Source organism: Oncorhynchus gorbuscha, unplaced genomic scaffold (assembly GCF_021184085.1).
Source record: "Oncorhynchus gorbuscha isolate QuinsamMale2020 ecotype Even-year unplaced genomic scaffold, OgorEven_v1.0 Un_scaffold_3392, whole genome shotgun sequence".
In the NCBI taxonomy this organism is placed as follows: Eukaryota; Metazoa; Chordata; class Actinopteri; order Salmoniformes; family Salmonidae; genus Oncorhynchus; species Oncorhynchus gorbuscha.
Window position 1 is genome coordinate 8932 of NW_025747642.1, and position 26024 is coordinate 34955.

General features: G+C 37.9%; 1 protein-coding gene across 1 annotated transcript in view; it reads right to left on the reverse strand.

The window, feature by feature from the left end:
• Nucleotides 1–929: 929 nt before the first annotated feature.
• Nucleotides 930–26024, reverse strand: part of LOC124027621 (growth hormone-inducible transmembrane protein-like) — a 39604-nt gene continuing 14509 nt past the window's right edge. The window contains exon 8 of the mRNA XM_046339990.1: nt 930–1675. Coding sequence (XP_046195946.1) covers nt 1594–1675 — 82 coding nt within the window. The 3' untranslated portion in view covers nt 930–1593. The remainder of the gene's footprint in view (nt 1676–26024) is intronic.

The following is a 26024-nucleotide window of genomic DNA, read 5'->3' on the forward strand; positions in this document are numbered from 1 at the left end:
AGAAGGGCTTTCCTCCTATCAGTGATCTTTATCCAGAAGGGCTTTCCTCCTATCAATGATCTTTATCCATACAGGTCAAGCTTTCCTCCTTTCAATGATCTTTATCCAGAAGGGCTTTCCTTCTGTAGCTCAGTTGGTAGAGCATGGCGCTTGTAACGCCAGGGTAGTGGGTTCGATCCCCGGGACCACCCATACGTAGAATGTATGCACACATGACTGTAAGTCGCTTTGGATAAAAGCGTCTGCTAAATGGCATATATTATTTCCTCCTATCAATGATCTTTATCCATACAGGTCAAGCTTTCCTCCTATCAGTGATCTTTATCCAGAAGGGCTTTCCTCCTATCAATGATCTTTATCCATACAGGTCAAGCTTTCCTCCTATCAGTGATCTTTATCCAGAGGGGCTTTCCTCCTATCAGTGATCTTTATCCAGAAGGGCTTTCCTCCTATCAGTGATCTTTATCCAAAGGGCTTTCCTCCTATCAATGATCTTTATCCATACAGGTCAAGCTGTCCTCCTATCAATGATCTTTATCCAGACAGTTTAGGCTTTCCTCCTATCAGTGATCTTTATCCAGAAGGGCTTTCCTCCTATCAGTGATCTTTATCCAGAAGGGCTTTCCTCCTATCAGTGATTTTTATCCAGAAGGGCTTTCCTCCTAGTGATTTCTATCCAGAAGGGCTTTCCTCCTATCAGTGATTTTTATCCAGAAGGGCTTTCCTCCTGGTACATGTAAATGGGGAATAAAAGGTGATATTTTCCTCGTACTGTTACTTCATGGAGATTCTTCTGACCCAAGATGTTACTGAAAACAGTCCAGACGAGCCGACAGTATCACACAAATTATTCAGTGAATAACACTGATCAATATGCTCACAAAATGTCCATTTGTTTTCATGAAATAGCTCAACATAAATACACCAACTGCATTCTTTTTCACTTTTATTGAATGATACCAGAACAGCGTTGATCACATTCAATCACTTTCATTCTAACAGAAACATCATGTCAAAGCACCACCCATCCAAGGCTCGGCCCGATACAACACATCCAAGTTCAGTCTCTGTCAAGGAGTTAAGCACATAGTCACACGTATTGTATGTGTGGAGGCTAGAAGAAGTACAAGGATGATATAACTATGTTTGCCCAGCTTTGTCTTGCGTGTCAGGAATGGGAACACCCACCTCAAGTGAAAATAAATATATATAAAATATAAAGGAACAATTAAGAGGAGGAGACTGAGGGGCGATCTGTGATGTTGACAGATATCCCCATGAACAATCCTGACTTTAAATAAAAATATGCCTCCCTCAGAAGCAAGACAAAACATATTTTTAACATTGTGAATATGGAACAGAGCAAGACGTCTTCCTTACTTGGATGAGTGTCAAAATGGTCTAGGAAATTACAATCCTCTTCTTCACACAAAAGCAACACATTTTTTATTGTGTCAGTTGAAAATGTGTTTTCAAACTAAAAAGTGGGTAACAGCTGGTGTATTGGTGCTAATAGTAGAACATATCGTTGTTGTTCAACTGTGTGGAAGGTTGAAAGGCTTAACGAAGATGTAAAGTCAGACTGGAACGTCTTCATTTCTTTCTGTTTCCTCCGGACAGAATCATCACCATCCTCATGAAGATGTTCAGAGTGTCCATGTAGATCCCCATGCACCTACAAGACAGGATAACACCACAGAGCACCAACCGTCATTATACAAGACAGGATAACAACACAGAGCACCAACCGTCAGCTTCATATATCACCATACAAGACAGGATAAACACCACTAGGCCAGTATTCTACTGTATAGTAGGCCAGAATTATACTGTATCAATGGTATTTAGTATAATATACTGTATCATAATGTATTTAGTATATTAGGACAGTATTATACTGCATCATAGTGGTACCGACAGTATTATACTGCATCATAGTGGTATTATACTGCATCATAGTGGTATTATACTGCATCATAGTGGTATTATACTGCATCATAGTGGTATTATACTGCATCATAGTGGTACTGACAGTATTATACTGCATCATAATGGTACTGACAGTATTATACTGCATCATAGTGGTATTATACTGCATCATAGTGGTATTATACTGCATCATAGTAGTATTATACCGCATCACAGTGGTACTGACAGTATTATACCGCATCATAATGGTACCGACAGTATTATACTGCATCATAGTGGTACTGACAGTATTATACTGCATCATAATGGTACTGACAGTATTATACTGCATCATAGTGGTATTATACTGCATCATAGTGGTATTATACTGCATCATAGTAGTATTATACCGCATCACAGTGGTACTGACAGTATTATACCGCATCATAATGGTACTGACAGTATTATACTGCATCACAGTGGTACTGACAGTATTATACTGCATCATAGTGGTACTGACAGTATTATACTGCATCATAGTGGTACTGACAGTAGTATACTGCATCACAGTGGTACTGACAGTATTATACTGCATCACAGTGGTGCTGACAGTATTATACTGCATCACAGTGGTACTGACAGTATTATACTGCATCACAGTGGTGCTGACAGTATTATACTGCATCATAGTGGTATTACACTGCATCATAGTGGTATTATACTGCATCATAGTGGTATAATACTGCATCATAGTGGTACTGACAGTATTATACTGCATCATAGTGGTACTGACAGTATTATACTGCATCATAGTGGTACTGCCAGTATTATACTGCATCATAGTGGTACTGACAGTATTATACTGCATCATAATGGTACTGCCAGTATTATACTGCATCATAATGGTATTATACTGCATCATAGTAGGACCGACAGTATTATACTGCATCATAGTGGTATTATACTGCATCATAGTGGTATTATACTGCATCATAGTGGTATAATACTGCATCATAGTGGTACTGACAGTATTATACTGCATCATAGTGGTACTGACAGTATTATACTGCATCATAGTGGTACTGCCAGTATTATACTGCATCATAGTGGTACTGACAGTATTATACTGCATCATAATGGTACCGACAGTATTATACTGCATCACAATGGTACCGACAGTATTATACTGCATCATAGTGGTATTATACTGCATCATAGTGGTATTATACTGCATCATAGTGGTACCGACAGTATTATACTGCATCACAATGGTACTGACAGTATTATACTGCATCACAGTGGTACCGACAGTATTATACTGCATCATAGTGGTACCGACAGTATTATACTGCATCATAGTGGTACCGACAGTATTATACTGCATCATAGTGGTATTATACAGTATTATACTGCATCACAGTGGTATTATACTGCATCATAGTGGTATTATACTGCATCATAGTGGTATTATACTGCATCATAGTGGTACCGACAGTATTATACTGCATCACAGTGGTATTATACTGCATCATAGTGGTATTATACTGCATCATAGTGGTACCGACAGTATTATACTGCATCATAGTGGTATTATACTGCATCATAATGGTACTGACAGTATTATACTGCATCACAGTGGTACTGACAGTATTATACTGCATCACAGTGGTACCGACAGTATTATACTGCATCACAGTGGTACTGACAGTATTATACTGCATCACAGTGGTACCGACAGTATTATACTGCATCATAGTAGGACCGACAGTATTATACTGCATCATAGTGGTATTATACTGCATCACAGTGGTACCGACAGTATTATACTGCATCATAGTAGGACCGACAGTATTATACTGCATCATAGTGGTATTATACTGCATCATAGTGGTATTATACTGCATCATAGTGGTATTATACTGCATCATAGTGGTATTATACTGCATCATAGTGGTACTGACAGTATTATACCGCATCACAGTGGTACCGACAGTATTATACTGCATCACAGTGGTACCGACAGTATTATACTGCATCATAGTGGTACTGACAGTATTATACTGCATCATAGTGGTACTGACAGTATTATACTGCATCACAGTGGTACTGACAGTATTATACTGCATCACAATGGTACCGACAGTATTATACTGCATCACAGTGGTACTGACAGTATTATACTTCATCACAGTGGTACTGACAGTATTATACTTCATCACAGTGGTACTGACAGTATTATACTGCATCACAGTGGTACTGACAGTATTATACTGCATCATAGTGGTACCGACAGTATTATATTGCATCATAGTGGTACTGACAGTATTATACTGCATCATAGTGGTATTATACTGCATCATAGTGGTATTATACTGCATCATAGTGGTATTATACTGCATCATAGTGGTATTATACTGCATCATAGTGGTATTATACTGCATCATAGTGGTATTATACTGCATCATAGTGGTATTATACTGCATCATAGTGGTATTATACTGCATCATAGTGGTATTATACTGCATCATAGTGGTACTGACAGTATTATACTGCATCATAGTGGTACTGACAGTATTATACTGCATCATAGTGGTACCGACAGTATTATACTGCATCATAGTGGTATTATACTGCATCATAGTGGTATTATACTGCATCACAGTGGTACCGACAGTATTATACTGCATCATAGTGGTACCAACAGTATTATATTGCATCATAGTGGTACTGACAGTATTATACTGCATCACAGTGGTGCTGACAGTATTATACTGCATCACAATGGTACCGACAGTATTATACTGCATCACAATGGTACCGACAGTATTATACTGCATCATAGTGGTACCGACAGTATTATATTGCATCATAGTGGTACTGACAGTATTATACTGCATCATAGTGGTATTATACTGCATCATAGTGGTATTATACTGCATCATAGTGGTATTATACTGCATCATAGTGGTATTATACTGCATCATAGTGGTATTATACTGCATCATAGTGGTATTATACTGCATCATAGTGGTATTATACTGCATCAGTGGTACAGACAGTATTATACTGCATCATAGTGGTACCGACAGTATTATACTGCATCATAGTGGTATTATACTGCATCATAGTGGTATTATACTGCATCACAGTGGTACCGACAGTATTATACTGCATCATAGTGGTACTGACAGTATTATACTGCATCACAGTGGTACCGACAGTATTATACTTAATCACAGTGGTACTGACAGTATTATACTGCATCATAGTGGTACTGACAGTATTATACTGCATCATAGTGGTACTGACAGTATTATACTGCATCATAGTGGTACTGACAGTATTATACTGCATCATAATGGTACTGACAGTATTATACTGCATCATAGTGGTACTGACAGTATTATACTGCATCATAGTGGTACTGACAGTATTATACTGCATCATAGTGGTACTGACAGTATTATACTGCATCATAGTGGTACTGACAGTATTATACTGCATCACAGTGGTACTGACAGTATTATACTGCATCATAGTGGTACCGACAGTATTATACTGCATCATAGTGGTATTATACTGCATCATAGTGGTATTATACTGCATCACAGTGGTACCGACAGTATTATACTGCATCATAGTGGTACCGACAGTATTATATTGCATCATAGTGGTACTGACAGTATTATACTGCATCACAGTGGTGCTGACAGTATTATACTGCATCACAATGGTACCGACAGTATTATACTGCATCATAGTGGTACTGACAGTATTATACTGCATCATAATGGTATTATACTGCATCATAGGGGTACTGACAGTATTATACTGCATCATAGTAGGACCGACAGTATTATACCGTATCACAATGGTACCGACGGTATTATACTGCATCACAATGGTACCGACAGTATTATACTGCATCATAGTGGTACTGACAGTATTATACTGCATCATAATGGTACTGACAGTATTATACTGCATCATAATGGTATTATACTGCATCATAGGAGTACTGACAGTATTATACTGCATCATAGTAGGACCGACAGTATTATACTGCATCACAATGGTACTGACAGTATTATACTGCATCATAATGGTATTATACTGCATCATAGGGGTACTGACAGTATTATACTGCATCATAGTGGTACCGACAGTATTATACTGCATCATAGTGGTACCGACAGTATTATACTGCATCATAGTGGTATTATACTGCATCATAATGGTACTGACAGTATTATACTGCATCACAGTGGTATTATACTGCATCATAGTGGTATTATACTGCATCATAGTGGTACCGACAGTATTATACTGCATCATAGTGGTATTATACTGCATCATAATGGTACTGACAGTATTATACTGCATCACAGTGGTACTGACAGTATTATACTGCATCATAATGGTACCGACAGTATTATACTGCATCACAATGGTACCGACAGTATTATACTGCATCACAGTGGTACCGACAGTATTATACTGCATCACAGTGGTACCGACAGTATTATACTGCATCATAGTAGGACCGACAGTATTATACTGCATCATAGTGGTATTATACTGCATCACAGTGGTACCGACAGTATTATACTGCATCATAGTAGGACCGACAGTATTATACTGCATCATAGTGGTATTATACTGCATCATAGTGGTATTATACTGCATCATAGTGGTATTATACTGCATCATAGTGGTATTATACTGCATCATAGTGGTACTGACAGTATTATACTGCATCATAGTGGTACTGACAGTATTATACTGCATCATAGTGGTACTGACAGTATTATACTGCATCATAGTGGTACTGACAGTATTATACTGCATCATAATGGTACTGACAGTATTATACTGCATCATAATGGTATTATACTGCATCATAGGGGTACTGACAGTATTATACTGCATCATAGTAGGACCGACAGTATTATACCGCATCACAATGGTACCGACAGTATTATACTGCATCACAATGGTACCGACAGTATTATACTGCATCATAGTGGTACTGACAGTATTATACTGCATCACAGTGGTACTGACAGTATTATACTGCATCATAGTAGGACCGACAGTATTATACTGCATCATAGTGGTATTATACTGCATCATAGTGGTATTATACTGCATCATAGTGGTATAATACTGCATCATAGTGGTACTGACAGTATTATACTGCATCATAGTGGTACTGACAGTATTATACTGCATCATAGTGGTACTGCCAGTATTATACTGCATCATAGTGGTACTGCCAGTATTATACTGCATCATAGTGGTACTGACAGTATTATACTGCATCATAATGGTACTGCCAGTATTATACTGCATCATAATGGTATTATACTGCATCATAGGGGTACTGACAGTATTATACTGCATCATAGTAGGACCGACAGTATTATACCGCATCACAATGGTACCGACAGCATTATACTGCATCACAATGGTACCGACAGTATTATACTGCATCATAGTGGTACTGACAGTATTATACTGCATCATAGTGGTACTGACAGTATTATACTGCATCATAATGGTACCGACAGTATTATACTGCATCACAATGGTACTGACAGTATTATACTGCATCACAGTGGTACCGACAGTATTATACTGCATCATAGTGGTACCGACAGTATTATACTGCATCATAGTGGTACCGACAGTATTATACTGCATCATAGTGGTATTATACTGCATCATAATGGTACTGACAGTATTATACTGCATCACAGTGGTATTATACTGCATCATAGTGGTATTATACTGCATCATAGTGGTACCGACAGTATTATACTGCATCATAGTGGTATTATACTGCATCATAATGGTACTGACAGTATTATACTGCATCACAGTGGTACTGACAGTATTATACTGCATCACAGTGGTACTGACAGTATTATACTGCATCATAGTGGTACCGACAGTATTATACTGCATCATAGTGGTACCGACAGTATTATACTGCATCACAGTGGTACTGACAGTATTATACTGCATCACAGTGGTACCGACAGTATTATACTGCATCATAGTAGGACCGACAGTATTATACTGCATCATAGTGGTATTATACTGCATCATAGTGGTATTATACTGCATCATAGTGGTATTATACTGCATCATAGTGGTACTGACAGTATTATACTGCATCACAATGGTACCGACAGTATTATACTGCATCACAGTGGTACCGACAGTATTATACTGCATCACAATGGTACTGACAGTATTATACTGCATCATAGTGGTACTGACAGTATTATACTGCATTACAGTGGTACCGACAGTATTATACTGCATCACAATGGTACCGACAGTATTATACTGCATCATAGTGGTACCGACAGTATTATACTGCATCATAGTGGTACCGACAGTATTATACTGCATCATAGTGGTACTGACAGTATTATACTGCATCATAGTGGTATTATACTGCATCATAGTGGTATTATACTGCATCATAGTGGTATTATACTGCATCATAGTGGTATTATACTGCATCATTGTGGTACTGACAGTATTATACTGCATCATAATGGTACTGACAGTATTATACTGCATCATAGTGGTATTATACTGCATCATAGTGGTATTATACTGCATCATAGTAGTATTATACCGCATCACAGTGGTACTGACAGTATTATACCGCATCATAATGGTACCGACAGTATTATACTGCATCATAGTGGTACTGACAGTATTATACTGCATCATAATGGTACTGACAGTATTATACTGCATCATAGTGGTATTATACTGCATCATAGTGGTATTATACTGCATCATAGTAGTATTATACCGCATCACAGTGGTACTGACAGTATTATACCGCATCATAATGGTACTGACAGTATTATACTGCATCACAGTGGTACTGACAGTATTATACTGCATCATAGTGGTACTGACAGTATTATACTGCATCATAGTGGTACTGACAGTAGTATACTGCATCACAGTGGTACTGACAGTATTATACTGCATCACAGTGGTGCTGACAGTATTATACTGCATCACAGTGGTACTGACAGTATTATACTGCATCACAGTGGTGCTGACAGTATTATACTGCATCATAGTGGTATTACACTGCATCATAGTGGTATTATACTGCATCATAGTGGTATAATACTGCATCATAGTGGTACTGACAGTATTATACTGCATCATAGTGGTACTGCCAGTATTATACTGCATCATAGTGGTACTGCCAGTATTATACTGCATCATAGTGGTACTGACAGTATTATACTGCATCATAATGGTACTGCCAGTATTATACTGCATCATAATGGTATTATACTGCATCATAGTAGGACCGACAGTATTATACTGCATCATAGTGGTATTATACTGCATCATAGTGGTATTATACTGCATCATAGTGGTATAATACTGCATCATAGTGGTACTGACAGTATTATACTGCATCATAGTGGTACTGACAGTATTATACTGCATCATAGTGGTACTGCCAGTATTATACTGCATCATAGTGGTACTGACAGTATTATACTGCATCATAATGGTACCGACAGTATTATACTGCATCACAATGGTACCGACAGTATTATACTGCATCATAGTGGTATTATACTGCATCATAGTGGTATTATACTGCATCATAGTGGTACCGACAGTATTATACTGCATCACAATGGTACTGACAGTATTATACTGCATCACAGTGGTACCGACAGTATTATACTGCATCATAGTGGTACCGACAGTATTATACTGCATCATAGTGGTACCGACAGTATTATACTGCATCATAGTGGTATTATACAGTATTATACTGCATCACAGTGGTATTATACTGCATCATAGTGGTATTATACTGCATCATAGTGGTACCGACAGTATTATACTGCATCACAGTGGTATTATACTGCATCATAGTGGTATTATACTGCATCATAGTGGTACCGACAGTATTATACTGCATCATAGTGGTATTATACTGCATCATAATGGTACTGACAGTATTATACTGCATCACAGTGGTACTGACAGTATTATACTGCATCACAGTGGTACTGACAGTATTATACTGCATCATAGTGGTACCGACAGTATTATACTGCATCACAGTGGTACTGACAGTATTATACTGCATCACAGTGGTACCGACAGTATTATACTGCATCATAGTAGGACCGACAGTATTATACTGCATCATAGTGGTATTATACTGCATCACAGTGGTACCGACAGTATTATACTGCATCATAGTAGGACCGACAGTATTATACTGCATCATAGTGGTATTATACTGCATCATAGTGGTATTATACTGCATCATAGTGGTATTATACTGCATCATAGTGGTATTATACTGCATCATAGTGGTACTGACAGTATTATACCGCATCACAGTGGTACCGACAGTATTATACTGCATCACAGTGGTACCGACAGTATTATACTGCATCATAGTGGTACTGACAGTATTATACTGCATCATAGTGGTACTGACAGTATTATACTGCATCACAGTGGTACTGACAGTATTATACTGCATCACAGTGGTACCGACAGTATTATACTGCATCACAGTGGTACTGACAGTATTATACTTCATCACAGTGGTACTGACAGTATTATACTTCATCACAGTGGTACTGACAGTATTATACTGCATCACAGTGGTACTGACAGTATTATACTGCATCATAGTGGTACCGACAGTATTATATTGCATCATAGTGGTACTGACAGTATTATACTGCATCATAGTGGTATTATACTGCATCATAGTGGTATTATACTGCATCATAGTGGTATTATACTGCATCATAGTGGTATTATACTGCATCATAGTGGTATTATACTGCATCATAGTGGTATTATACTGCATCATAGTGGTATTATACTGCATCATAGTGGTATTATACTGCATCATAGTGGTATTATACTGCATCATAGTGGTATTATACTGCATCATAGTGGTACTGACAGTATTATACTGCATCATAGTGGTACTGACAGTATTATACTGCATCATAGTGGTACCGACAGTATTATACTGCATCATAGTGGTATTATACTGCATCATAGTGGTATTATACTGCATCACAGTGGTACCGACAGTATTATACTGCATCATAGTGGTACCAACAGTATTATATTGCATCATAGTGGTACTGACAGTATTATACTGCATCACAGTGGTGCTGACAGTATTATACTGCATCACAATGGTACCGACAGTATTATACTGCATCATAGTGGTACCGACAGTATTATATTGCATCATAGTGGTACTGACAGTATTATACTGCATCATAGTGGTATTATACTGCATCATAGTGGTATTATACTGCATCATAGTGGTATTATACTGCATCATAGTGGTATTATACTGCATCATAGTGGTATTATACTGCATCATAGTGGTATTATACTGCATCAGTGGTACAGACAGTATTATACTGCATCATAGTGGTACCGACAGTATTATACTGCATCATAGTGGTATTATACTGCATCATAGTGGTATTATACTGCATCACAGTGGTACCGACAGTATTATACTGCATCATAGTGGTACTGACAGTATTATACTGCATCACAGTGGTACCGACAGTATTATACTTAATCACAGTGGTACTGACAGTATTATACTGCATCATAGTGGTACTGACAGTATTATACTGCATCATAGTGGTACTGACAGTATTATACTGCATCATAGTGGTACTGACAGTATTATACTGCATCATAGTGGTACTGACAGTATTATACTGCATCATAGTGGTACTGACAGTATTATACTGCATCATAATGGTACTGACAGTATTATACTGCATCATAGTGGTACTGACAGTATTATACTGCATCATAGTGGTACTGACAGTATTATACTGCATCATAGTGGTACTGACAGTATTATACTGCATCATAGTGGTACTGACAGTATTATACTGCATCATAGTGGTACTGACAGTATTATACTGCATCACAGTGGTACTGACAGTATTATACTGCATCATAGTGGTACCGACAGTATTATACTGCATCATAGTGGTATTATACTGCATCATAGTGGTATTATACTGCATCACAGTGGTACCGACAGTATTATACTGCATCATAGTGGTACCGACAGTATTATATTGCATCATAGTGGTACTGACAGTATTATACTGCATCACAGTGGTGCTGACAGTATTATACTGCATCACAATGGTACCGACAGTATTATACTGCATCATAGTGGTACTGACAGTATTATACTGCATCATAATGGTATTATACTGCATCATAGGGGTACTGACAGTATTATACTGCATCATAGTAGGACCGACAGTATTATACCGTATCACAATGGTACCGACGGTATTATACTGCATCACAATGGTACCGACAGTATTATACTGCATCATAGTGGTACTGACAGTATTATACTGCATCATAATGGTACTGACAGTATTATACTGCATCATAATGGTATTATACTGCATCATAGGAGTACTGACAGTATTATACTGCATCATAGTAGGACCGACAGTATTATACTGCATCACAATGGTACTGACAGTATTATACTGCATCATAATGGTATTATACTGCATCATAGGGGTACTGACAGTATTATACTGCATCATAGTGGTACCGACAGTATTATACTGCATCATAGTGGTACCGACAGTATTATACTGCATCATAGTGGTATTATACTGCATCATAATGGTACTGACAGTATTATACTGCATCACAGTGGTATTATACTGCATCATAGTGGTATTATACTGCATCATAGTGGTACCGACAGTATTATACTGCATCATAGTGGTATTATACTGCATCATAATGGTACTGACAGTATTATACTGCATCACAGTGGTACTGACAGTATTATACTGCATCATAATGGTACCGACAGTATTATACTGCATCACAATGGTACCGACAGTATTATACTGCATCACAGTGGTACCGACAGTATTATACTGCATCACAGTGGTACCGACAGTATTATACTGCATCATAGTAGGACCGACAGTATTATACTGCATCATAGTGGTATTATACTGCATCACAGTGGTACCGACAGTATTATACTGCATCATAGTAGGACCGACAGTATTATACTGCATCATAGTGGTATTATACTGCATCATAGTGGTATTATACTGCATCATAGTGGTATTATACTGCATCATAGTGGTATTATACTGCATCATAGTGGTACTGACAGTATTATACTGCATCATAGTGGTACTGACAGTATTATACTGCATCATAGTGGTACTGACAGTATTATACTGCATCATAGTGGTACTGACAGTATTATACTGCATCATAATGGTACTGACAGTATTATACTGCATCATAATGGTATTATACTGCATCATAGGGGTACTGACAGTATTATACTGCATCATAGTAGGACCGACAGTATTATACCGCATCACAATGGTACCGACAGTATTATACTGCATCACAATGGTACCGACAGTATTATACTGCATCATAGTGGTACTGACAGTATTATACTGCATCACAGTGGTACTGACAGTATTATACTGCATCATAGTAGGACCGACAGTATTATACTGCATCATAGTGGTATTATACTGCATCATAGTGGTATTATACTGCATCATAGTGGTATAATACTGCATCATAGTGGTACTGACAGTATTATACTGCATCATAGTGGTACTGACAGTATTATACTGCATCATAGTGGTACTGCCAGTATTATACTGCATCATAGTGGTACTGCCAGTATTATACTGCATCATAGTGGTACTGACAGTATTATACTGCATCATAATGGTACTGCCAGTATTATACTGCATCATAATGGTATTATACTGCATCATAGGGGTACTGACAGTATTATACTGCATCATAGTAGGACCGACAGTATTATACCGCATCACAATGGTACCGACAGCATTATACTGCATCACAATGGTACCGACAGTATTATACTGCATCATAGTGGTACTGACAGTATTATACTGCATCATAGTGGTACTGACAGTATTATACTGCATCATAATGGTACCGACAGTATTATACTGCATCACAATGGTACTGACAGTATTATACTGCATCACAGTGGTACCGACAGTATTATACTGCATCATAGTGGTACCGACAGTATTATACTGCATCATAGTGGTACCGACAGTATTATACTGCATCATAGTGGTATTATACTGCATCATAATGGTACTGACAGTATTATACTGCATCACAGTGGTATTATACTGCATCATAGTGGTATTATACTGCATCATAGTGGTACCGACAGTATTATACTGCATCATAGTGGTATTATACTGCATCATAATGGTACTGACAGTATTATACTGCATCACAGTGGTACTGACAGTATTATACTGCATCACAGTGGTACTGACAGTATTATACTGCATCATAGTGGTACCGACAGTATTATACTGCATCATAGTGGTACCGACAGTATTATACTGCATCACAGTGGTACTGACAGTATTATACTGCATCACAGTGGTACCGACAGTATTATACTGCATCATAGTAGGACCGACAGTATTATACTGCATCATAGTGGTATTATACTGCATCATAGTGGTATTATACTGCATCATAGTGGTATTATACTGCATCATAGTGGTACTGACAGTATTATACTGCATCACAATGGTACCGACAGTATTATACTGCATCACAGTGGTACCGACAGTATTATACTGCATCACAATGGTACTGACAGTATTATACTGCATCATAGTGGTACTGACAGTATTATACTGCATTACAGTGGTACTGACAGTATTATACTGCATCACAATGGTACCGACAGTATTATACTGCATCATAGTGGTACCGACAGTATTATACTGCATCATAGTGGTACCGACAGTATTATACTGCATCATAGTGGTACTGACAGTATTATACTGCATCATAGTGGTATTATACTGCATCATAGTGGTATTATACTGCATCATAGTGGTATTATACTGCATCATAGTGGTATTATACTGCATCATTGTGGTACTGACAGTATTATACTGCATCATAATGGTACTGACAGTATTATACTGCATCATAGTGGTATTATACTGCATCATAGTGGTATTATACTGCATCATAGTAGTATTATACCGCATCACAGTGGTACTGACAGTATTATACCGCATCATAATGGTACCGACAGTATTATACTGCATCATAGTGGTACTGACAGTATTATACTGCATCATAATGGTACTGACAGTATTATACTGCATCATAGTGGTATTATACTGCATCATAGTGGTATTATACTGCATCATAGTAGTATTATACCGCATCACAGTGGTACTGACAGTATTATACCGCATCATAATGGTACTGACAGTATTATACTGCATCACAGTGGTACTGACAGTATTATACTGCATCATAGTGGTACTGACAGTATTATACTGCATCATAGTGGTACTGACAGTAGTATACTGCATCACAGTGGTACTGACAGTATTATACTGCATCACAGTGGTGCTGACAGTATTATACTGCATCACAGTGGTACTGACAGTATTATACTGCATCACAGTGGTGCTGACAGTATTATACTGCATCATAGTGGTATTACACTGCATCATAGTGGTATTATACTGCATCATAGTGGTATAATACTGCATCATAGTGGTACTGCCAGTATTATACTGCATCATAGTGGTACTGCCAGTATTATACTGCATCATAGTGGTACTGCCAGTATTATACTGCATCATAGTGGTACTGACAGTATTATACTGCATCATAATGGTACTGCCAGTATTATACTGCATCATAATGGTATTATACTGCATCATAGTAGGACCGACAGTATTATACTGCATCATAGTGGTATTATACTGCATCATAGTGGTATTATACTGCATCATAGTGGTATAATACTGCATCATAGTGGTACTGACAGTATTATACTGCATCATAGTGGTACTGACAGTATTATACTGCATCATAGTGGTACTGCCAGTATTATACTGCATCATAGTGGTACTGACAGTATTATACTGCATCATAATGGTACCGACAGTATTATACTGCATCACAATGGTACCGACAGTATTATACTGCATCATAGTGGTATTATACTGCATCATAGTGGTATTATACTGCATCATAGTGGTACCGACAGTATTATACTGCATCACAATGGTACTGACAGTATTATACTGCATCACAGTGGTACCGACAGTATTATACTGCATCATAGTGGTACCGACAGTATTATACTGCATCATAGTGGTACCGACAGTATTATACTGCATCATAGTGGTATTATACAGTATTATACTGCATCACAGTGGTATTATACTGCATCATAGTGGTATTATACTGCATCATAGTGGTACCGACAGTATTATACTGCATCACAGTGGTATTATACTGCATCATAGTGGTATTATACTGCATCATAGTGGTACCGACAGTATTATACTGCATCATAGTGGTATTATACTGCATCATAATGGTACTGACAGTATTATACTGCATCACAGTGGTACTGACAGTATTATACTGCATCACAGTGGTACTGACAGTATTATACTGCATCATAGTGGTACCGACAGTATTATACTGCATCACAGTGGTACTGACAGTATTATACTGCATCACAGTGGTACCGACAGTATTATACTGCATCATAGTAGGACCGACAGTATTATACTGCATCATAGTGGTATTATACTGCATCACAGTGGTACCGACAGTATTATACTGCATCATAGTAGGACCGACAGTATTATACTGCATCATAGTGGTATTATACTGCATCATAGTGGTATTATACTGCATCATAGTGGTATTATACTGCATCATAGTGGTATTATACTGCATCATAGTGGTACTGACAGTATTATACCGCATCACAGTGGTACCGACAGTATTATACTGCATCACAGTGGTACCGACAGTATTATACTGCATCATAGTGGTACTGACAGTATTATACTGCATCATAGTGGTACTGACAGTATTATACTGCATCACAGTGGTACTGACAGTATTATACTGCATCACAGTGGTACCGACAGTATTATACTGCATCACAGTGGTACTGACAGTATTATACTTCATCACAGTGGTACTGACAGTATTATACTTCATCACAGTGGTACTGACAGTATTATACTGCATCACAGTGGTACTGACAGTATTATACTGCATCATAGTGGTACCGACAGTATTATATTGCATCATAGTGGTACTGACAGTATTATACTGCATCATAGTGGTATTATACTGCATCATAGTGGTATTATACTGCATCATAGTGGTATTATACTGCATCATAGTGGTATTATACTGCATCATAGTGGTATTATACTGCATCATAGTGGTATTATACTGCATCATAGTGGTATTATACTGCATCATAGTGGTATTATACTGCATCATAGTGGTATTATACTGCATCATAGTGGTATTATACTGCATCATAGTGGTACTGACAGTATTATACTGCATCATAGTGGTACTGACAGTATTATACTGCATCATAGTGGTACCGACAGTATTATACTGCATCATAGTGGTATTATACTGCATCATAGTGGTATTATACTGCATCACAGTGGTACCGACAGTATTATACTGCATCATAGTGGTACCAACAGTATTATATTGCATCATAGTGGTACTGACAGTATTATACTGCATCACAGTGGTGCTGACAGTATTATACTGCATCACAATGGTACCGACAGTATTATACTGCATCATAGTGGTACCGACAGTATTATATTGCATCATAGTGGTACTGACAGTATTATACTGCATCATAGTGGTATTATACTGCATCATAGTGGTATTATACTGCATCATAGTGGTATTATACTGCATCATAGTGGTATTATACTGCATCATAGTGGTATTATACTGCATCATAGTGGTATTATACTGCATCAGTGGTACAGACAGTATTATACTGCATCATAGTGGTACCGACAGTATTATACTGCATCATAGTGGTATTATACTGCATCATAGTGGTATTATACTGCATCACAGTGGTACCGACAGTATTATACTGCATCATAGTGGTACTGACAGTATTATACTGCATCACAGTGGTACCGACAGTATTATACTTAATCACAGTGGTACTGACAGTATTATACTGCATCATAGTGGTACTGACAGTATTATACTGCATCATAGTGGTACTGACAGTATTATACTGCATCATAGTGGTACTGACAGTATTATACTGCATCATAGTGGTACTGACAGTATTATACTGCATCATAATGGTACTGACAGTATTATACTGCATCATAGTGGTACTGACAGTATTATACTGCATCATAGTGGTACTGACAGTATTATACTGCATCATAGTGGTACTGACAGTATTATACTGCATCATAGTGGTACTGACAGTATTATACTGCATCATAGTGGTACTGACAGTATTATACTGCATCACAGTGGTACTGACAGTATTATACTGCATCATAGTGGTACCGACAGTATTATACTGCATCATAGTGGTATTATACTGCATCATAGTGGTATTATACTGCATCACAGTGGTACCGACAGTATTATACTGCATCATAGTGGTACCGACAGTATTATATTGCATCATAGTGGTACTGACAGTATTATACTGCATCACAGTGGTGCTGACAGTATTATACTGCATCACAATGGTACCGACAGTATTATACTGCATCATAGTGGTACTGACAGTATTATACTGCATCATAATGGTATTATACTGCATCATAGGGGTACTGACAGTATTATACTGCATCATAGTAGGACCGACAGTATTATACCGTATCACAATGGTACCGACGGTATTATACTGCATCACAATGGTACCGACAGTATTATACTGCATCATAGTGGTACTGACAGTATTATACTGCATCATAATGGTACTGACAGTATTATACTGCATCATAATGGTATTATACTGCATCATAGGAGTACTGACAGTATTATACTGCATCATAGTAGGACCGACAGTATTATACTGCATCACAATGGTACTGACAGTATTATACTGCATCATAATGGTATTATACTGCATCATAGGGGTACTGACAGTATTATACTGCATCATAGTGGTACCGACAGTATTATACTGCATCATAGTGGTACCGACAGTATTATACTGCATCATAGTGGTATTATACTGCATCATAATGGTACTGACAGTATTATACTGCATCACAGTGGTATTATACTGCATCATAGTGGTATTATACTGCATCATAGTGGTACCGACAGTATTATACTGCATCATAGTGGTATTATACTGCATCATAATGGTACTGACAGTATTATACTGCATCACAGTGGTACTGACAGTATTATACTGCATCATAATGGTACCGACAGTATTATACTGCATCACAATGGTACCGACAGTATTATACTGCATCACAGTGGTACCGACAGTATTATACTGCATCACAGTGGTACCGACAGTATTATACTGCATCATAGTAGGACCGACAGTATTATACTGCATCATAGTGGTATTATACTGCATCACAGTGGTACCGACAGTATTATACTGCATCATAGTAGGACCGACAGTATTATACTGCATCATAGTGGTATTATACTGCATCATAGTGGTATTATAATGCATCATAGTGGTATTATACTGCATCATAGTGGTATTATACTGCATCATAGTGGTACTGACAGTATTATACTGCATCATAGTGGTACTGACAGTATTATACTGCATCATAGTGGTACTGACAGTATTATACTGCATCATAGTGGTACTGACAGTATTATACTGCATCATAATGGTACTGACAGTATTATACTGCATCATAATGGTATTATACTGCATCATAGGGGTACTGACAGTATTATACTGCATCATAGTAGGACCGACAGTATTATACCGCATCACAATGGTACCGACAGTATTATACTGCATCACAATGGTACCGACAGTATTATACTGCATCATAGTGGTACTGACAGTATTATACTGCATCACAGTGGTACTGACAGTATTATACTGCATCATAGTAGGACCGACAGTATTATACTGCATCATAGTGGTATTATACTGCATCATAGTGGTATTATACTGCATCATAGTGGTATAATACTGCATCATAGTGGTACTGACAGTATTATACTGCATCATAGTGGTACTGCCAGTATTATACTGCATCATAGTGGTACTGCCAGTATTATACTGCATCATAGTGGTACTGCCAGTATTATACTGCATCATAGTGGTACTGACAGTATTATACTGCATCATAATGGTACTGCCAGTATTATACTGCATCATAATGGTATTATACTGCATCATAGGGGTACTGACAGTATTATACTGCATCATAGTAGGACCGACAGTATTATACCGCATCACAATGGTACCGACAGCATTATACTGCATCACAATGGTACCGACAGTATTATACTGCATCATAGTGGTACTGACAGTATTATACTGCATCATAATGGTACCGACAGTATTATACTGCATCATAATGGTACCGACAGTATTATACTGCATCACAATGGTACTGACAGTATTATACTGCATCACAGTGGTACCGACAGTATTATACTGCATCATAGTGGTACCGACAGTATTATACTGCATCATAGTGGTACCGACAGTATTATACTGCATCATAGTGGTATTATACTGCATCATAATGGTACTGACAGTATTATACTGCATCACAGTGGTATTATACTGCATCATAGTGGTATTATACTGCATCATAGTGGTACCGACAGTATTATACTGCATCATAGTGGTATTATACTGCATCATAATGGTACTGACAGTATTATACTGCATCACAGTGGTACTGACAGTATTATACTGCATCACAGTGGTACTGACAGTATTATACTGCATCATAGTGGTACCGACAGTATTATACTGCATCATAGTGGTACCGACAGTATCATACTGCATCACAGTGGTACTGACAGTATTATACTGCATCACAGTGGTACCGACAGTATTATACTGCATCATAGTAGGACCGACAGTATTATACTGCATCATAGTGGTATTATACTGCATCATAGTGGTATTATACTGCATCATAGTGGTATTATACTGCATCATAGTGGTACTGACAGTATTATACTGCATCACAATGGTACCGACAGTATTATACTGCATCACAGTGGTACCGACAGTATTATACTGCATCACAATGGTACTGACAGTATTATACTGCATCATAGTGGTACTGACAGTATTATACTGCATTACAGTGGTACTGACAGTATTATACTGCATCACAATGGTACCGACAGTATTATACTGCATCATAGTGGTACCGACAGTATTATACTGCATCATAGTGGTACCGACAGTATTATACTGCATCATAGTGGTACTGACAGTATTATACTGCATCATAGTGGTATTATACTGCATCATAGTGGTATTATACTGCATCATAGTGGTATTATACTGCATCATAGTGGTACTGACAGTATTATACTGCATCATAGTGGTATTATACTGCATCATAGTGGTACTGACAGTATTATACTGCATCATAGTGGTACTGACAGTATTATACTGCATCATAGTGGTACTGACAGTATTATACTGCATCATAGTGGTACTGACAGTATTATACTGCATCATAATGGTATTATACTGCATCATAGGGGTACTGACAGTATTATACTGCATCATAGTAGGACCGACAGTATTATACTGCATCATAATGGTATTATACTGCATCATAGGGGTACTGACAGAATTATACTGCATCACAGTGGTACTGACAGTATTATACTGCATCACAGTGTTACTGACAGTATTATACTGCATCATAGTGTTACTGACAGTATTATACTGCATCATAGTAGGACCGACAGTATTATACTGCATCATAGTAGGACCGACAGTATTATACTGCATCATAGTAGGACCGACAGTATTATACTGCATCATAGTAGGACCGACAGTATTATACTGCATCATAGTGGTATTATACTGCATCACAGTGGTACCGACAGTATTATACTGCATCATAGTAGGACCGACAGTATTATACTGCATCATAGTGGTATTATACTGCATCATAGTGGTATTATACTGCATCATAGTGGTACTGACAGTATTATACTGCATCATAGTGGTACTGACAGTATTATACTGCATCATAGTGGTACTGACAGTATTTTACTGCATCATAGTGGTACTGACAGTATTTTACTGCATCATAGTGGTACTGACAGTATTATACTGCATCATAATGGTACTGACAGTATTATACTGCATCATAATGGTATTATACTGCATCATAGGGGTACTGACAGTATTATACTGCATCATAGTAGGACCGACAGTATTATACCGCATCACAATGGTACCGACAGTATTATACTGCATCACAATGGTACCGACAGTATTATACTGCATCATAGTGGTACTGACAGTATTATACTGCATCACAATGGTACTGACAGTATTATACTGCATCACAGTGGTACTGACAGTATTATACTGCATCATAGTGGTACCGACAGTATTATGCTGCATCATAGTGGTATTATACTGCATCATAATGGTACTGACAGTATTATACTGCATCACAGTGGTATTATACTGCATCATAGTGGTATTATACTGCATCATAGTGGTACCGACAGTATTATACTGCATCATAGTGGTATTATACTGCATCACAATGGTACTGACAGTATTATACTGCATCACAGTGGTACCGACAGTATTATACTGCATCATAGTGGTACCGACAGTATTATACTGCATCATAGTGGCATTATACTGCATCACAATGGTACTGACAGTATTATACTGCATCATAGTGGTACCGACAGTATTATACTGCATCACAGTGGTACCGACAGTATTATACTGCATCACAGTGGTACTGACAGTATTATACTGCATCATAGTAGGACCGACAGTATTATACTGCATCATAGTGGTATTATACTGCATCACAGTGGTACCGACAGTATTATACTGCATCATAGTAGGACCGACAGTATTATACTGCATCATAGTGGTATTATACTGCATCATAGTGGTATTATACTGCATCATAGTGGTATTATACTGCATCATAGTGGTACTGACAGTATTATACCGCATCACAATGGTATTATACTGCATCATAGGGGTACTGACAGTATTATACTGCATCACAGTGGTACTGACAGTATTATACTGCATCATAGTGGTACTGACAGTATTATACTGCATCACAATGGTACTGACAGTATTATACTGCATCATAGTGGTACCGACAGTATTATACTGCATCATAGTAGGACCGACAGTATTATACTGCATCATAGTGGTATTATACTGCATCATAGTGGTATTATACTGCATCATAGTGGTATTATACTGCATCATAGTGGTACTGACAGTATTATACCGCATCACAATGGTACTGACAGTATTATACTTCATCACAGTGGTACTGACAGTATTATACTGCATCATAGTGGTATTATACTGCATCATAGTGGTATTATACTGCATCACAATGGTACTGACAGTATTATACTGCATCACAGTGGTACTGACAGTATTATACTGCATCATAGTGGTACTGACAGTATTATACTGCATCATAGTGGTACCGACAGTATTATACTGCATCATAGTGGTACTGACAGTATTATACTGCATCATAGTGGTATTATACTGCATCATAGTGGTATTATACTGCATCATAGTGGTATTATACTGCATCATAGTGGTATTATACTGCATCATAGTGGTACTGACAGTATTATACTGCATCATAGTGGTACTGACAGTATTATACTGCATCATAGTGGTACTGACATATTATACTGCATCATAATGGTACTGACAGTATTATACTGCATCATAATGGTATTATACTGCATCATAGGGGTACTGACAGTATTATACTGCATCATAGTGGTACTGACAGTATTATACTGCATCATAATGGTACTGACAGTATTATACTGCATCATAGTGGTATTCTACACTGAACAAAAATATAAAACACAACATGGAATCATTTCAAAGATTTTACTGAGTTACAGTTCATATAAGGAAAAGTCATCAATGTAAATAAATTCATTAGGTCCTAATCTATGGATTTCACATGACTGGGAATACGGATATGCATCTGTAGGTCACATTTAACTAAAAAAAAAAAAAGTAGGTGCGTGGATCATAAAACCAGTCAGTATCTGGTGTGCCATTTGCCTCATGCAGCACGACACGTCTCCTTCGCATAGAGTTGATCAGGCTGTTTTGTGGCCTGTGGAATGTTGTCCCACTCCTCTTCAATGGCTGTGCAAAGTTCCTGGATATTGCCGGGAACTGGAACAAGCTGTCGTACACGTCGATCCAGAGCATTCCAAACATGCTCAATGGTTGACATGTCTAGTGAGTATGCAGGCCATGGAAGAATGGGCATTTTCAGCTTCCAGGAATTGCGTCCAGATGTAACATGGGACCATGCATTATCATGCTGAAACATGAGGTGATGGCGGCGGATGAATGGCACGACAATGTCAATGTGCCATCAATAAAACGCAATTGTGTTGGATGGTCCGTAGCTTATGCCAACACATACCACAACCACCATGGGGCATTCTGTTCACAACGTTGGCATCAGCAAACCGCTCACCCACTCGACACCATACATGCTGCCTGCCATCTGCCCGGGTGTTGAAACAGGGATTCATCTGTGAAGAGCACATTTCTCCAGCGTACCAGTGGCCACTGAAGTGAGCATTTTGCACTCTGAAGTCAGTTATGATGCCGAACTGCAGTCAGGTCAGGACCCTGGTGAGGAAGACGAGCACACAGATGAGCTTCCCTGAGACGGTTTCTGACAGTTTGTGCAGAAATTCTTTGGTTGTGCAAACCCCCAGTTTCATCAACTGCCCGGGTGGCTGGTCTTAGACAATCCCACAGGTGAAGAAGCCAGATGTAGAGGTCCTGGGTTGGCGTGGTTACACGTGGTCTCCGGTTGGACGTACTGTCAACGACATTGGAGGTGGCTTATGGCAGAGAAATTAACATTCAATTATCTGGCAAAAGCTTGAATGTACATTACTCCAGTCACTATGCTAATTGCAAACTCAAAACTTGAGACATCTGTGACATTGTGTCGTGTGACAAAACTGCACATTTTAGAGTGGCTTTTTATTGTCCCCAGCACAAGGTTCTTGATATGCCACACCTGTCAGGTGGATGGATTATGTTGGAAAAGGAGAAATGCTCACTAACAGGGATGAAAACAAATTTGTACACAACATTTTAGAGAAATAAGCTTTTTGTACTTATGGAACATGTTGGGGCTCTTCTATTTCAGCTCATGAAACAAAGGACCAACACTTTACATGATGCGTTTATATTTCTGTTCAGTATATATATATATATATATATATATATATATATATATATATATATATATATATATATATCTCAAAGCAGGACAAAGAAAATAAAACAATAACAGGATGAATGAACTCGTTGACTATCTGTTTAAACAGTAAGGAACAGACCTGGACTAGTTGACTATCTGTTTAAACAGTAAGGAACATTTACATTTACATTTACATTTACATTTACATTTAAGTCATTTAGCAGACGCTCTTATCCAGAGCGACTTACAAATTGGTGCATTCACCTTATGACATCCAGTGGAACAGTCACTTTACAATAGTGCATCTAAAACTTAAGGGGGGGTGAGAGGGATTACTTATCCTATCCTAGGTATTCCTTAAAGGAACAGACCTGGACTAGTTGACCATCTGTTTAAACAGTAAGTAACAGACCTGGACTAGTTGACTATCTGTTTAAACAGTAAGGAACAGACCTGGACTAGTTGACCATCTGTTTAAACAGTAAGGATCAGACCTGGACTAGTTGACCATCTGTTTAAACAGTAAGTAACAGACCTGGACTAGTTGACTATCTGTTTAAACAGTAAGTAACAGACCTGGACTAGTTGACTATCTGTTTAAACAGTAAGGAACAGACCTGGACTAGTTGACTGTCTGTTTAAACAGTAAGGAACAGACCTGGACTAGTTGACTATCTGTTTAAACAGTAAGGAACAGAACTGGACTAGTTGACTATC